The sequence below is a fragment of the Acomys minous genome, assembly GCF_964271855.1.
Source record: "Acomys minous genome assembly, chromosome: 2".
Classification (NCBI taxonomy): Eukaryota; Metazoa; Chordata; class Mammalia; order Rodentia; family Muridae; genus Acomys; species Acomys minous.
Genome location: NC_140484.1, coordinates 100444569 through 100458469, shown reverse-complemented (window position 1 = coordinate 100458469; position 13901 = coordinate 100444569). Strand labels below are relative to the sequence as shown.

The window sequence follows — 13901 nt, the reverse complement described above, 5'->3', positions numbered from 1 at the left end:
CTTTTTATTTATTATGAGATAGAACTCCAGGCCCATTGCATGAAGGACTGAATTTATTCTTCAGCCTGGGCTTCTGCTTCTTCCTTAGTTCGTAGCCATAAAAAGCCAACTGACTTCTCAGCTTCTTTAGAGCTGAAATTTTGCCTGTTCTGCCAATTTCTGCCAACCCTGTAGGTTTGGGCACAATTCCACGAATGCCAACAGGTTGCCCACACTGGCCTTTTTTTTTTTTTTCCTTCTGGTATCAGGGCAGAATCCAGCACCATGACCTTGAAATAATGGCCTTCACCTTGCCAGGGTCCACTTACTCTCAGGGGTCAGGGGTGAGCTGCCTCTGGCTGGCGAGCCTGACTTTAGAGAAGAGACTTGCAGTCAGCTGGATCCCTTTGGTACCCAGAATAAGACATAAGAATCTTCCTGGAGCACTTGCTGCCCTCAGTTGCACTGCTGCCTCACACAGCCTAGAGAGCCATATCTCTACCCAGCTCCAAGCACCAGGATAGCAAGTGCCAGCATGCCAGTCTTAATGGGCTCTAGGAATGGGCATGCCAGGCCCTTTATCAACTTACTTATTTCCCCAGCAAAGCAGTATAAAATTGAGTCGTGTGTGTGTGTGTGTGTGTGTGTGTGTGTGTGTGTGTACATATTCACATGGATGTATGTGGTAAGTGTGCATGCATATGGAGGCTGAAAGTTGACATTGTGTTTCTTCATTGTTGGCTTTTTCACCGTATATGTCAAGGCAGGGTCTCTTAACTGAACCAAGAGGTCACCAATTTGGCTTGTCTAGCTAGCCAGCTTGACCTCCTGCATGGTAGGACTGCAGGATGGCTGCCACACATGCCCAGCCTTTAATGGGTTCTGGGAATCTGGAGTTGGCTAAAATCAATTCACTGAGTAATCTTTATAGCACTAGCCATAGTGAGGTCTTTTAAATCCAACTTAACTTCTGCCTTTTAATGGGGGTATTTGGAACATTTAGCACATGCACACGGGGACACACACACACACACACACACACACACACACACACACACACACACCTAGAATATGTATATTTGGAAAGAGTCTCATGTAGCCCAGTGTTTTTGTAAGGGTTTCTGTAGCTGTGATAAAGTATCATAACCGAGAACAACTTGAGGAAGAAAGGGTTAATTTCAGCTTACAACTCTCAGGTCACATCTGCTACTGAGAGAAGTCAGGGCAGGAATTCAAGATAGGATCCTGGAGGCAGGAGCTGATGCAGAGGCCATGGAGGGATGCTACTTACTGGCTTGCTCCTCATGCCTTACTCAGCCCTCTTTTTTTGTAGATCCCAGGTCCACAAGGAGTGGCCCCACCCACAGTGAACTGTGCCTTCTCACACCAACAATCCATCAAGAAAATGCCACACACACTTTCCCTCAGACAAATCTGATAGGTTAATTTTCTCAATTGAGTTTTCCTTTTCCCAAGTAACTCTAGCTTGTGTTGAGTTAACACAGAACTACCTAGCACAACCATGCTAGCTGCAAAGTCAATTTGTAGGCAAGGACAAACTTGAACTTCTAATCCTCCTGCCTCCAACTTCCAAGTGCTGGGTATTCTGGGCATGCGCTTCAGTGCCTGGTGTGATGCAGTGCTGGAGCTGGGGCTGGGCCTCGGTGTGCCCCAGGCAAGCAGTCTACCACCTGGTTCCTTCCTCGGCTGAACATTTACAGTTGGTATCAATACTGAAATGATTGGTTTTGAATCTTGACTCTGGTTTCCTATTTGTCTCTGCTTTTCCCCCTTAACACTCATTTCCTTCTTTTCTCACTTTAGAAAAGATTGTGCCAGTTAGTTTTTGTCATCTTGACACAAAGCTAAACTTACCTGGGAGAAGGGAACTTCAGTTGAGGAAATGGTTCCATCAGATTGGCCTATAGGCAGGTCTGTGTGGTATTTTCTTGATTGCTCATTAGTGTGAGAAGATGTGTTCCACTGTGGATGGTGCTGCCCTAGCAGGTGTCCTGGTGGCATGAGCGGGAGCCTAGAAGCAAGCCAGAAAGCAGCGTTCCTCCCTGCTTCCTGCCCCTGCTCCTGCCTGAGTTCCCACGCTGACTTCCCTCAGTGATGAACTGTTGTTCCCCGGGAATGTGAGGTGACCAAACCCTTTCCTCCTCGCTTGGTTTGGTCAGTTTTTGTCACAGCAGCAGAGAAGCAAACTGAGCCGGTGTCCAGTGTGCAGCTTACGTCTCAGGAAAGTGTATTGTTTAATGTCCAGGACAGACAACCTCCAGCAGCACACTCCTGTCTCCCAGACACTGTGTCCTCGGGCATTTCACTTCTGCCTTAGAAGTGCTGTGACTCATTTTTGCTTTCTGTAGCTGATTAGTGTACATCCCTCCTGTGCACAGCCCAGGCTTCCTTCACCCTCCTGTCAGTGGGCGTGTCCTAGTTACCAGTATTTTGTCTAGGCAAAGAATTCTTTGTTAACAGTTTTTTTCTTTTCTGTCCTTTAAAAGCCTTGGCTGCTGCTCTCCATGGCAACGTCTTCTTTCCTGGATGCTCTAAGATGGCCTCTTCACGGCTGATTATCAAATTGGGTGCTAGTGTTTCTTAGTGAAGTGTTCCTGTTTCTGGGCCTGGAGTTCATTGAACTCTTTCTTTGATCCTGGGGTTCTAGTTTTCATCATGTTTACAAAGTTTCTATCATTATTTAAGCCCCAAATTTTCTGTCTTCGTTCCCTCTGGGGACCCTAATTCACTGCATTGGTGGTTAGATGCTCTATTTAAAACTTTAATCTCAGCACTCAGGAAGCAGAGGCAGACAGCCCACTGTGAGTTCAAGACCAGCCTGATTCATCTACATATTGAGTTCCAGGGTAGCCAGGGCTACAAAGACTCTGTCTACACACACACACACACACACACACACACACACACACACACACACCGCACTGCACTGCACTGCACTTGATTACTTCTATTGCTGCCTCCTAACTTGCAAGTGCACAGCAATGACCCAGCCTCTCCCTTCAAGCAGCTGATACATAATAAGCAGGGCCAGCAAGATGGCTCAGTCACCAAAGGTGCTTGCCACCAAGCCTGACAACCTGAGTTAAGACCCCAGACTGATGCCTGCAAGCTGTCTTCTGATAACTCCCAGGAAGATCCTCCTGAAAGGCAGGGTAGATCTTTGTGAAATGAGCGTCAGCAGAGGCTTGAGACATAAGAAACAATGCATGTGATGAACAGAGAGAAATGTCCTCATCAGGTGTCATACCAGGTCCTGGGGTGGGGATGAGACGGTGTGAATGAAGCCTTTGGGATGGCTGGTGGGGACTAGATCCTACCTCTGCTGCACAATGGGAAGTTGAGGTTCAAATGCAAACAGAACAAATTGGGGGGTTAAAGTAGGGAACAGCAACCCAGTGCACACCTTCAAGCCGTTTCGGTTGCTACTTACTCAGTTTACTGAGTCTCAAGAACTGTCTAGCTCCCATAGAATAATTTCTCAAGCTTTGTCTTAGCTGCATCTCTATTTGTTGTAAATGTGCCCGGTGGTGTGGACTGAGCCATCTACATAGGTGGCAGTGTGAGTGCCTGTAGCTCATGTGGCTACCTCCCTGTTTCAGTAAGATGTAAGTGTGGAAACTTCTCTTGCAGCTGGTGGAAGTTAAAGGCCCCAGTGACCGCCTGTCGTGTAAGCAGATGATCTGGCTGGATGAACTGCAAAGGCTGGGGGCTGAAGTGGAAGTCTGCCACGTGGTTGCGATGGGTGCAAAGAGCAAAGGTCTTGGCTGAGTGGTGTCACACTGGGGACATGTGGCCATCTGCTGCGACAAGATCCTCAAGAGGATAAAAGATGTCCCCATGGAGACATGTGGCCATCCATTGGACAAGATCTTCAAGAGGATAAAAGATGTCCCCATGGAGACATGTGGCCATCCGTTGGACAAGATCTTCAAGAGGATAAAAGATGTCCCCATGGAGACATGTGGCCATCCGTTGGACAAGATCTTCAAGAGGATAAAAGATGTCCCCATGGAGACATGTGGCCATCCGTTGGACAAGATCTTCAAGAGGATAAAAGATGTCCCCTTGGAGACATGTGGCCATCCGTTGGACAAGATCTTCAAGAGGATAAAAGATGTCCCCATGGAGACATGTGGCCATCCGTTGGACAAGATCTTCAAGAGGATAAAAGATGTCCCCATGGAGACATGTGGCCATCCATTGGACAAGATCTTCAAGAGGATAAAAGATGTCTCCATGGAGACATGTGGCCATCCGTTGGACAAGATCTTCAAGAGGATAAAAGATGTCCCCTTGGAGACATGTGGCCACCCGTTGGACAAGATCTTCAAGAGGAGAAAGCTTTTGCACTGTCTACACTTTGAGTTGTCCTAACACCTGAGATCAAATGACGCATCATGTATAGTAACTGTGTCACAAATCTTGACATCTGCTGGAAAACACTGGATCCGCGCAGTGGGTGGGCGGACTGTTGAAAATGCAGCCGTTTGCGTGGGCGTCGTAGGAGCTGAATGCCTCCCTGTTATTAGGCTTTTTAAAAAGCCAGAGAAAAAAATGAATATGATAAATCTAGTTGACACCTTTAGAGCTTTTTGTTTTGTTTTGTGAATTTTATAGCTTTAGTCCTTTAAAAAATTATTTATTACATCTCGACCAAAGCCCCCTTCCCCCCTCCCCTATCTTCAGTAAAAAGGAGCCCATCAGTTCCTCTCAGGGCTGAGCATGTCCTCTTCCCTGTGACCTGGCAAGCTGTAACCTGGACCTGCACAGCTTTCAGGCAGCTCTCCACAGCCTAAGACTGTCTCCTCTCTGTAGCTTGGCTAGTCAGCCCTCCACCAGTAGCCTTTTATCCTTCTTTAAAACAAAATGAAACAAAACAAACAAACAAACAAACAAAAAAACAAAACAGGATTGGCCTTTGAGAATCTTCTAAGTGTTCACTTCCCCAGGCATGTGATATTTTGTCAATTTTCTGAGTCTCCTGAGCCTCTCCTGCCTCAGGCAAAACAGGAGCTTTGCTCTCGTCAGCTGCCTTCATTTAAGGCTGAGTGATGAACAGGAACTGACCCAATTACTTTGCCTGTTTAAGGAGCAGAGTTGAAAAAAGTTATAACTTAGCACTAAGGCGTTCTTCTAGTCATCTTACATAGATGAATTCAAGGTTTTCTCTGGCTAATTGTGCTTCAATGTTAAATACACTCATGGAAAAATCTTAGTATTCTTTTTTGGAGATTGTCATATACTGCTTTCTACAATCTCCATTACACATTTATAGAATATATCTCTTATCTTAACATTCCCAAATAATTAATAATATCAAACCAAATAATTCTATAGCTCCTATTGAGTTTCAAGCATGGTTCTAACAACTTCACATGTATTGTGGGATCATAACTAAATTTTGAGGTAACTAAATTTTGTGTGTGTGTGTGTGTGTGCGCGTGTGTGTGTGTGTGTGTGTGCGTGTGCGCACGCACGCACATGCCCACACACCTAAGGGTTGCTCTCAAGGCTTCATACATGGTAGGCCATCCATTGGACAAGATCCATGGTAGGCAGGGACTGTACCACCAGCCCTAACAAGGGTCTGTCCTCCCCACACATTACAGTATGAGATGGAGGCTCAGAGAGGTTAAATAATGTTCCAGGGTGGGTGGCAGCAGTAGTGGTTCTGAGTTTTAAGCTAGGGATGGTGGCTTTTGATACAGTAATATGTGAGTGCACAGTAATAAAACTTCAATGTGAAGAGAAAATTGTGAAAGTGAGAAAAAAATTGAGTATTTATTTCTTGTATATTTTATTTAACATAATGGGTTACTATTATTCTGACTTTAAAAAATAAGGTAATATCATTTACAACAACATGGATAAACCTGAAGGACGTTAGTTAAATGAAATATACAAGAAGTGAAATATACAAATATACAATTGTTGATCTTGGTAACTGCGCTAACAATGTTCTGTCTAGAAAGTCTTCTCCTGTGCTAATGAGTTCAAAGCTGTTCCCCAGTTTCTCTTTGGCAGGCTCAGTGTGTCTGGTTTTATGTTGAGATCTTTAATCCACGTGGAGTTGAGTTTTGTATGGGGTGATAAGTACGGAGTTATTTGGATTCATCTACATGCAGCTGTCCAGTTTGACTGATACTATTTGTTCAAGATGCTGTCTTATTTCCAGTGTGCATATCTGGCTTCTTTATCAAGAATCAAGTGTCCATAGGCATGTGGATTTATGTTTTTGCCTTCATTTCTCTTCTGCTGATCAATGTGTCTGTTTTGTGCCAATACCTTGCTGTTTTTATTACTCTATCTCTGTAGAACAATTTGAAGTTGGGGGTAGTGATACTGCCAGAATTTCTTTATTATTTAGGATTGTTTTAGTTATCCTGGTGAGTGGTGTGTGTGTGTGTGTGTGTGTGTGTGTGTGTGTGTGTGTGTGTGTGTGTGTGTGTGTGTGTTTCCACATGAGGCCAAAAATTGTTTCAAGATCTGTAAAGAATCATGTTGGATTGTTCATGGGGATTGCGCTGAATCTGTAGCTTGTTCTTAGTAGGTTGCCCTTTATTGTTTGGTTTATTTTTTTGTTTTGTTTTGCTTTTTGATTTTTCAGTACAGGGTCTCTCTGTGTAGCCTTGGCTATCCTGGACTTGCTTCGTAGACCAGGCTGGCCTCGAACTCACAAATATCCACCTGCCTCTGCCTCCTGAGTGCTGGGACTAAAAGGGGGCCAGTTTTACTATATTAATCCTCCTGATGCATGAGCATGAGAGATTTTTTCATCTAATATCTTCTTCAATTTTTTTTCACTATTTTTTTCTTAAACTTTTTATCACACACTTGCTTAGAATTACCCCAAGATACTTTATATTACTTGAAGCTACTGCGAAGGAGGTGTTGTTCTCAGTCCATTTGTCATTTGTATATAGAATGACAGCTGCTTTTTGTGAGTTAATTTTGTATCCAGCCACTTTGCTATAGGAGTCTCCTGGCAGAATGCTTGACATCCCTTATGCGTGCTATTATATCTGTAGCAAGTAGTGATACCTTGACTTCTTCCTTTCCCTTTGTATCCCCTCCATCACCTTAGGTGTCTAGCTCTAGCTAGCTAGAACTTCAAGTACTATACTGAATAGATATGGAGAAAGTGGGTATTAGGGTAACTGTGGCCTCAGAAAATGACCTGGGCAATGTTCCTTCTGTTTCTATTTTGTGGAATAATTTGAGGAGTGTTGGTGTTAATTAACTCTTCTTTGAAGATCTGGTAGAATTCTGCACTAAAACCATCTGGCTCTAGACTGTGATTGGGAGACAATTAGTGACTACTTATATTTTACTAGGGGCTACAGCTCTGTTTAAATTGTTCATTTGATCTTGACAACTTTGTTGAGTGCTATTTGTCAAGATAATTATCCATATCTTTTAGGTTTTCCAATTTGGTGGGTACAGGTTTTTAAAGCATGTCCTTATGGTTCTCTGGACTCCCTCAGCATCTGTTCTTATATTCCTCTGTTCATTTCTAATTTTGTTAATGTAGATATTCTTTCTCTGCCTTTTAGGTAATTTGGATAAGGGTTGATCAGTCTTATTTTCTCAAAAAAACCAACTCTTTGGTTTATTGATTCTTTGCATTGTTTTTGTTCTTTTTTATTGATTTCAGCCCTGAGTTTGATTGTTTCTTGCCATCTACCCTTTTTAGGTGTGATTTCTTTCAGGTGTGCTGTTGAGTTACTAGTTTCTTGATTTTATATGCAGGCACTTGGAACTGACCTCATTTGTCCCACAAGTGTGTGTGGTCAGACAGGATCCAGGGAGTTATTTCAATTTTCTAGTATCTGTTGAGACTTGCTTTGTGTTCAAATATGTGGTCAATTTGGGGTAAGTTCAATGAGTATTGAAAAGCAGGTATATTTTTCTGTGTTTTGGGTAAAATGTTCTGTAAATATCTCTTAGGTCCATTTGGTTTATAATGTCACTTAGCCCCACCATTTCTCTGTTTAGTTTTTGTCTGGATGTCTTGTCTGTTGACAGAAGTAGGGTAATAAAGTCTTCCACTATCAATGCATGAGGATCAGTATGTGATTTAAACTATAGTCCTGTGTCTTTTATGGACTTAGGTGCCCTTGTGTTTGGTACATAGATGTTAAGTGCAATGTCTTCTAGGTGGATTTTTCCTTTGATGACTATGAATTGTCCTTTCCTGTCTCTTCTGATTAGTTTTGAAGTCTATTTCTTTTTGTCAGATATTAAATTGGCTAATTTGCTTCTTAGGTCTATTTGCTTGGAATACTTTTCTCATCCTTGTACTTTGAGGTGATATTTATCCTTGATATTAAGGTATTTCTTGGATGTAGCAGGATGGATCCTGTTTTCACACCCATTCTGTTAGTCTTTTTATTGATATTGAGAAATATCAATGAACAGTGTGTGTGTGGGGGGGTGTGTTTCTCCTCTTTTGTTTGATGATCTGGGATTATTGATTCCTTGTGTTTTCTGGGTGTGGCTGACCTCCTTAGGTTGGATTTTTTCCTTCTAGTGTCTTTTGTAATGTGGGATTTGTAAGATAGACATTGCTTAAATTAGGTTTTTATCATGGAATGTCCTACTTTTTCCATCTATTGTGATTGAAAATTTTGCTGGGTATAGAGGTCTGGGCTGGTGTCTGTGGTCTCATTATTAGAGTTTGTAGAATATCTGTCCAGAACCTTCTGGCTCTTAGAGACTTCCTTGAGAAGTCAGGTGTTATTCTAATAAGTCTGCTGTTATGTTACTTGGCTGTTTTCCCTTGCAGCTTTTCATATACTCTGTTCTGTAGTTTTGTGTTTTGATTCTTATGTGCCAAGGCAAATTTCTTTTCTAGTTCAGTCTATTTGATGTTCTGTATGCTTCTTGTACCTCGATATGCATCTCCTTTATGTTAGGGAAATTTTTCTTTTATGATTTTGTTGAAAATATTATCTGTGCTATTGACTTGTGTTTCCTCTCCTTCCTCTATTTCTATTATTCAGAGATTTGGTCTTTTATATGGTCCGAGACTTCCCAGATGTTTTATACCTCTGCGATATTTATTTATTTATTTTTTGGTTTAACATATTCTTTGACCAAGGTATCCATTTCATTATGTTTTCAATGCCTTAGGTTCTGTCTTCTGTCTTGTCTTCTGTTGGTTCCTGTTTGAGTTCCTAAATTTTTCATTCCAGATTTCCCATAGTTTGGGCTTTCTTCATTGACTCAATTTCCACATTTAGGTCATGAACTGTTTTATTCATATCCTTTCACTATTTGTGGTTTCATAGTTTTGGTTTTATTTTTAAGGGATTTATATCCACCATATTCATAAAGGCTACTTTAAGGTATTTGTCTTGTTCTTCAGCTATGTTAAGTTTCTCAGGCCCCTGTGGTAGGGTTCTGGACTCTAGTAGAGACATACTGTCCTGGCTGCCGCTGTGGTCTTATGCTGGTGTGTAGGCATCTGAGTTTTCAATGACTGTAATTCTAGGAGCCGATATCTGGTCTGTGTTGGATGGGTGTTTTGTTCCTTGGTTTCTGTTGCCTTCTGTGGCTCTTAGGAGGGTGTGGTGACTATATGCTTCTATGTAAGGAATTCTGGGATTCTGCTAGGTGTGGCCACTGGGGATAGGTATTGGAAGCTGACACTTAAGAATGAGGATGGGCTTTGGGGTTGGGGGAGGGGTAAGGAGTCCACACGAGGGAAGAAAGTATTTTACCAAGTTCTGGATAACCTCCCAAGAATAGGGGCAGAGATTAAAGAGAGGCCATAACAGGTAGTTTGCTAGAGATCTGGGCATTATGAGACTAGGGGATTGGATTTGGAGGAGAGTGAAGGTTTGAAGCTCTTAGCTGCTTCACTGGCCTACTTTCTTCTCTAGCAGTCTTGGCAGGCAGGATCCCAGGGAATGCCTGCTGGAATTGGTGGCTGGAATAACGGGACAAGTGGGGAGGAAGGTTGGAGAAGATCTGTGTGATCTACTGGAGATGGGGGCAGAGAGGAAGGTGAGGCTACAGTAGGTGGTCAGCTACAGTTAGGCATGAGCTGGGGGCGCTGGCTTCAGAAGAGAGGATGGAGAGGTGAAGATCTGCAGTTAGGCTGTGTGCTTCCCTGGCCAGAGTGACCTGTTGGTTCCCAGGGGATGCCTGCTCTTGTCTGGGGCTGGGGTGATGGGATGAATAGCAGGAAGAAGGTTGGAAAAAAGTCCAGATGATCTAGTGGAGTTGGGGCCAGAAAGGAAGAGGAATCTGCAGTGAGTGGTCTGTTCCAAAGCTGCGGGTGAGTGTGGGGGTTTGGATTTGGAAGAGCAGAGGGAGAAGTGAGGATTTGCAGTTAGGCTACCTGCTTCCCTGACCAGAGTGGCCTGCAGGAAATCTCTGTTAACAAAACATCATTACAAAATAAGGCCACGCCTTAACTTCCATATCTGAGCATCGAGGCTAGATTAACAAAGGCAAGACCAATGTCAAGGCATTTGCACATTCATTTTAGCAACATCCCCATTGGCTAGATCAGGTTAATTTTATACACTGTAATTGTAATAGGGCTGCTCACTGCTGGGACAGTCTCAGGTTAGAGATGTGACTTAGAAGGTGACTTAACTGTACAGCAGGCTCAGGACTCCATGCGGGGGAGTCCCCCAGTCTTCGGGGACTCAGGGAACCAGAGTCCCCCAGTGTTAGTGTGTAGTGAATGGGAAGAACAGCCAGGGCAGTCCACTGATACCCATGTGGCTAGCTACAGTTCTGCACTGGTGTGAATGCTGCACTCCATCCCATCGTAGAGGGTATTCACCCAAGAGGAATGAAGGATACACAGGTGCAGGTGGGAGGTGAAGCCTTCCATCCCAGTCTCTGTTCTTACGGGTGGTTTCACACTGGTGACCACTACAAACGATTTCAATGGAAATTTTATTTAGCAGTCAGAATTCCCTTTACATCCATTCTGCGGAGCAGTGTCCAGTCAGCCTGCTCGCCCTGCTTCATCAGTTGTATTTAGGCACAAAGGTTTTAGTTTTGTCTCAAGTATTAATTACTTGAGGTTACTGCTTACAGCAAGAAGATCCTGTTGAGAAAATGTTGAACAGTTTTCCTCTTCAGTCAGTACAAATTAAAGTCCTTTCCTTAAATAGAGTTAGGCATTTTTGGTTTTAGAATTGGTTCCCATCATAAAACAACAATAAGACGCCCCACCTGTAAGGGTTAGCACTAGAACGTACTGGGTCATGGGCCGTTGCACAGGCTCTGCCCTCAGGGCCTCGGGGACAGTGGTGCTGAGCTCTTTGGTGTGCTGCATGCAGCCAGGCTTACCTCTTCTGCCACCGCAGTGGCACTTTTGCTAGCAGAGGTGCCAAGCAACTGTACCACAGGCCACACTGGGACTTTGGAGCTGGTTTACAGATCACTGCACAGTAAGCTGTAGCTCAATAGTCATGATTTAACACCCACCCAGTGGAAATATAAAAACACTTACAGTCGATTACCATAGAAAAATATGCAATTTCCACCATAAAGAAGTGTTAATAGTACCTGATCTTCTTGTAAGTTAACAAAAACAAAGATCTGAAAGGAGTTGGAAGTAAATGTGAGGGATGAAAATAAATTCTCAACCACAAAATAAATTTACACCAATTTAGAGAAGTAACAAAGCAGCTTAATGAAATGGGATTCCTGTCTGGCTCCAGTGGTGATGCCCTGTCATGTCTCAAGGACAGGCTGCTGTGCAGCCCAGGGCTTCCTCACTGCGGATGGTGCTTTCTGTATAAGTTGACAGGAGCCCTTGCTTTATAGACAGCAGATGGGTGAAAACATTGGGTTTAGCCCTAAGACATGAATTTTTTAAGACATCTCTTAAGAACACTGCCCTGTTAAATGCAGAGACATTATTAAACGTTAGGAAAGGTAAATAATTAAGAAACGGTTATGCGGCACATATCACATATATAGGTCAAATCATCTTGAGAAATTCTGTTATAGAAAAAGATACAAACTAAATCAACACTTTACTATAAAGTATTTCAAAATCCAAGGTGGTAATTTAAGACACTGCCATCGTCCATTAGGAAATGTCCACCTTTAAACAGGGAGAAGGAGCCCTCCGCTCTAGCCTCTGACCTCAGCCTTGGGAAGGCCGCCAGGTTCCGAGCATGGTTTGGAGCAAGGGCTTCAGATGAGCTTCTCAGCCTCGGCACTGCCCCCAAAAGCCTGGAAGGGGAGCATCTCTGCTTATTAAAATGGCACAGTTGGGGAAGTCTGCCTCCCTAAGTACGTGTATGTGTCCACTCGTGACCCCCACTAGTTATTTCTAAGGAGAAGTGTTGGCCTATGTCAGCATGCCAGCAGAGTGCTCGTGGGGAGAAGAGAGTGCCCCAGCAACCTGTGGTCGGAGTGTGGCATGCTCCTGTCCATGAACTGGGCACCTGCAGCCACAGCTGTGCATCTGCTGCCTGAAGAGCCTCTAAGGGCTGTACCCCACAGATCGCAGGGTGACTTTCTGAGGGACAAAATGTGGCTCTGGAGACTCCTGGATATTGGATGTAGCTGGTTGGCAAAAAGCTATTCCCAATATGAATGGGGTCTAAATACCCTAATTTAAAAAGCCCATTTTATATTTCCCTGTTATTCTAGCTTCTTTGTTATTCATATCTTAATGTCAAAGGCACTTCTAGGTTTTAAATAGCTACAGTGAATGCTTCAAAATTACAGTGCATCTTTTAAAAGTTAGTTGTATGGAATTAAAGACAATTTATGATTTTTGAAACACAGTGATCTAAGGTCCTAAATGAGGTGAACTCAAATAATAACGTGTGACCCCAGAACCCCAACCTTCAGTAGCTAAGTTCATGGACGACAGCTGAGGCCTGCTGGGAGTTTGATGAGATGATCTGGAAATGCATTAAATGCTAATTAACTTGCCTCTCTTCCTTCTTTGGGTTGTAATCTATCAGATAACCTTTAGTAGGTAGTAGGAAAATACATGTTGGTGAAATTCACAGAGCAGAGAAACCTCACCACTATGATCACGAGTGTAACAATGGGGAATGTGTACTGCAAGTGACCCAAATGGACCAGACCCAAAGGACAGAGGACAAACCCAACGTCACACTGCCCTTAGACTAACTGAAGGCAGCATGACAAACGCATTTTAAATATTAGTGCAAATTTCTTACATATAAAATGGCCAGTTTTAAATGCCTCTCATTTAAACATTTGCCCTCTCAGTTAGCCTCTCAGTTAGCAATTTCAGTTCAGAGGGGCAAATGTCAGCCTCTCTCAGTGTGTCCAGAAGACTCCTGAGCTTAGTCCTCATTTGCTAGGGTCTCGGTAGATAACCATATTTTGGCCCCACTTAAGAATTTGCTTAATGGTGTTCCTAAAATGCTTCGTCTGCATAGATTTCCTACAGGAGAAAATGGAAATGAAGAGGACAGGAACTCTGGTGTCCCCAAAGTGTCGTGTGGCCCTGTGGCTCTGAAGTACATTCTGCTCTGGTCCAACTCTGCGTAGCAGGCTTCTAGGGGGCCGCTGTGGTGCCGCCTCAGCACCCTGCTGAGCATGTCCACTTCATCAGCCAGGAGGGAGAGCTTGTGGAAGGCCATGATGGAGCCCCCAAGGTTGATCTGTGCCTCGGGGACCCAGCGGAAGTAGCACAATTTCCACAATTTTATGTGTGTTCCGGAGAGGCGTGGCAGGATGATGCCGTGCAGGTTGGCTGGTCTGGAAAACCACTCTTTAAAATACCGTTCCACCGCACTGCTCTGGCTGTCGGCGTGCGGAAGCGGGTCTGGCTTCAGTTTCAGTATTAGTGAGTTCCTCCGTGGAAGCAGCTCCTGGTCACCCATGAGCCCGTTCTTTAAGCATGAGGGCATTCCTCTCAGTGTGGAGCTGTGGCTTTTCTG

General features: G+C 43.7%; 2 protein-coding genes across 2 annotated transcripts in view; one reads left to right on the top strand and one right to left on the bottom strand.

The window, feature by feature from the left end:
• Positions 1 to 4584, top strand: part of FAN1 (FANCD2 and FANCI associated nuclease 1) — a 36423-nt gene extending 31839 nt beyond the window's left edge. Inside the window, exon 14 of the mRNA XM_084772359.1 lies at positions 3631 to 4584. Coding sequence (XP_084628485.1) covers positions 3631 to 3768 — 138 coding nt within the window. The 3' untranslated portion in view covers positions 3769 to 4584. The remainder of the gene's footprint in view (positions 1 to 3630) is intronic.
• A 6311-nt stretch (positions 4585 to 10895) lies between these two features.
• MTMR10 (myotubularin related protein 10) overlaps positions 10896 to 13901 on the bottom strand; it is a 45865-nt gene continuing 42859 nt past the window's right edge. Inside the window, exon 16 of the mRNA XM_084772360.1 lies at positions 10896 to 13898. Coding sequence (XP_084628486.1) covers positions 13302 to 13898 — 597 coding nt within the window. The 3' untranslated portion in view covers positions 10896 to 13301. The remainder of the gene's footprint in view (positions 13899 to 13901) is intronic.